At 49.4% G+C, this 2,937-nt stretch overlaps 1 protein-coding gene across 1 annotated transcript; it reads left to right on the forward strand.

Moving 5' to 3' along the window:
• GARIN3 (golgi associated RAB2 interactor family member 3) lies at window positions 1-2,664 on the forward strand. The gene is made up of 3 exons (XM_026010515.1): window positions 1-612; window positions 1,402-2,137; window positions 2,201-2,664. The coding sequence occupies exons 1-3, from the start codon at window positions 1-3 to the stop codon at window positions 2,662-2,664; spliced, it is 1,812 nt and encodes a 603-aa protein (XP_025866300.1).
• The last annotated feature ends 273 nt before the right edge of the window (window positions 2,665-2,937 follow it).

The raw sequence follows: 2,937 nt of genomic DNA on the forward strand, positions 1-2,937 counted from the left end.
ATGAGCAGCGAGTGTTTGTTACCTTATTACACAGCCCACAGCTACCGTTCAATGGGTGTGTTCAATACCTCCATGGGGGAACTGCAACGACAACTGTACAAGGGAGGGGAGTATGACATTTTCAAATATGCACCTATGTTTGAAAGTGACTTTATCCAGATCAGCAAAAAAGGAGAGGTGATTGATGTACACAACCGTGTCCGAATGGTGACCGTGGGCATTGCATCCACTAGTCCCATCCTCCCGCTACCTGATGTCATGCTACTGGCTCGACCAACGAAAGTCTGTGAAGAACATGCCAGACACACCCGGACCACCAACAAGGGGAGAGGTCGCAAGCCCACAAAGATCCTAGAGCTCACCAGGCTGCTTCCCCTAAAATTTGTCAAGATCTCCATTCACGATCGTGAGAAACAGCAGCTGCGCCTGAAGCTTGCCACTGGCCGTACTTTCTATTTACAGCTGTGTCCCTCTTCAGATGCACGAGAAGATCTCTTCTGCTACTGGGAAAAACTTGTCTATCTTCTGAGACCCCCAGTGGATAGTAGCAGCAGTACCCCGACCCTGCCAACTGGGGAAGGAGCCAACTTAGAAGATGACAAAAGCCTAATGGTAAGCATTAACAGAGACAGGAGGAAGTGGGGCAGGGTGCTTTGGGAGAGCAGCTCAGAGCTGATCCTATAGAACCCCTGGTGCTCTCTGAGGCACCTGGGAAATGCATTCCACTTGAATAGGCTCAGGGCTAAATGAGCCACCACTAGGGGAGGTTCTGAGTGCTTCTCACCATTGTTCCACAAGGCTGAATTTCAGAAAGACCTTACGTATTAGCTGTTCTGGTCTCATACCTAGGGTTGTAACTCCTTCCATCCATCTGGGCATCCTGATTGCCCAGTCTCTTCTTGAAAACTGATCCCAACCCAGTTACTCTCATCAGCTGTGGAACATTGTTAACAATTTGGAAGTCTCTCCTTTGTTCTGTATCCCTGTGACTACCATGTGCTGACTAAGATCAGGACAACCCATGTGTGTCGCACATGCACAATTTCAGCAGCCACCACAATGTAAAATGTGTGGATCCCTTGGCCAAGCAATCCTACTTCTAGGAATCTGTCCTGCAGAGATATAAACACGTGTATGAGAGAAAAGTATAGGAGGGTGGGGAATTGTATCAGTGCTTTCCCTGGCACTGAGACTGTTAAGTAAAAACCAAGTGACCATTTGATAGGGGTGGTGTAGGCGGGATCTCACATCAAGCAGGAGCATAGATTTGATCATTTCTAAGGTCCTTCCAATTATAAGCTTCAAGTGGCTCAGCTCCAGCTCCAGGTTGAGAAAGGAGCAGACAATTCTAGTCTCACTTTATCATCTCTTTCATATCTATTTCTCCTCCCCTTGGCACAGACCACAGAGCTCCATGGAGAAGGGGATCAGGATGAGTTCAGGCTTCACAAGCCCCGTGAGGTATCTAGAGCCAACTCTTCTGCTTACGCTGGGGGAGAGGGAATCCATCATGGTCACCGTGGAATGCCCAGTTCACCTGCAGTTATGAGGTCTGCAGGGATGGCCAAAGGAGCAGCTAACAGGGCAGCCTCAGGCATGGCAGTTGCGGGATCAGCAACAAGCTCTACAGCAGGCTTGGCAGTGGCAGGGGCAAAAACAAGCTCTTCATCAGGTGCTCTGAGCTTAGCAGCAACCAAATCTACGAGCACAGGCCAGGTAAGCACGGCCCTGTCTGGAGCCACCGTCAAATGTCCGGGAGAAAGCGGATCCAACAAGGCCATCGCAGGTGCTGTCAATATATCCTCAGAGGGTACAAATGTGGCCTTGGGTGCTGCAAGCATGTCCTCAGTAGGTGCTTCTACCCTGACCACGGGGGCTGCCAGTATCTCCCCAGGGAGCAGCATGAATGTGGTGTTTGCAGGCACCATGACAACTGGCACAGCTGCTGCAGAAAGATCTGGATGCCTAGTTGTAGGACCCCTTGTCTCCACCTTGCAGAGCGAAGGCTACATGAGTGAACGGGATGGAAGCCAGAAGGTCTCCCAGCCCAATGCTGAAACCCGGAAGGGAAAAAAAGAAAGAAGAGAAAAGAAGGACAGAACTTCCAGCAGGAAAAGTTCCCATCACCACAGGACAGGTGAATGTCACCACAGGACAGGTGAAGGTCACCACAGGAGAGGTGAAAGTCACCACAGGACAGGTGAAGGTCACCACAGGACAGGAGGAAATAAGTCGACCCGGAAATCATCCTCCCATCGGTCCTTATCTGGCCATGACAAAAGAGATGACAGAAAGGAGAAGGGGCAGAGCCATGCAAGAAGCAGAGGACACAGCTCTCACAAGAGTGGTACCCATGGCTCTGCAGCAAAGGTGTCAAGGACAGCTCACAAATTGGGGAAGATCAAATCTGCAAATAGTTCAAGTGCTATAAGTAAGAAATCCAGTAAAATTGGCTCTTTCTTCAGGAACTTGAGAGCCATGCCTGGTTCAAAATCAGGGGTCCCATCACACAATAGAGAGGTAGACTTCGTGGCTAAGTCGTTAGAGAAGTGCAACATAGAGACGAAGGTAGAGAAAACCCCGGATGGCAAAGACCTGGAGATCTGTAGTACCATGACATCTGAATCAATGGAGACCATAATCTTTGAAGCAAAATCCATTTAAATAGGAGACCGGGCAGGAATCTGCAGTGGAGACCCAGCCTCAGGGAAGTATCCCTAGAGTCAATTCCAGCTTTCTCTAATAAAGGAAACCATGCAACTCCAAAAGAAATGCTATCTTGTTTTAATGTCTATATCCCCTAGCCTGATAATGACCTCACAGTGGCTCCTGTGATGTGAGCCAAGCTACAGCCTGAGACCCCAGCCTCCAGTCAAACAACTTCACCTCCCATCCATGACCACCAGAGTCCATATGAGTGCCATGCTTTGCTTCAAC

Source organism: Vulpes vulpes, chromosome 4, assembly GCF_048418805.1.
Source record: "Vulpes vulpes isolate BD-2025 chromosome 4, VulVul3, whole genome shotgun sequence".
Classification (NCBI taxonomy): Eukaryota; Metazoa; Chordata; class Mammalia; order Carnivora; family Canidae; genus Vulpes; species Vulpes vulpes.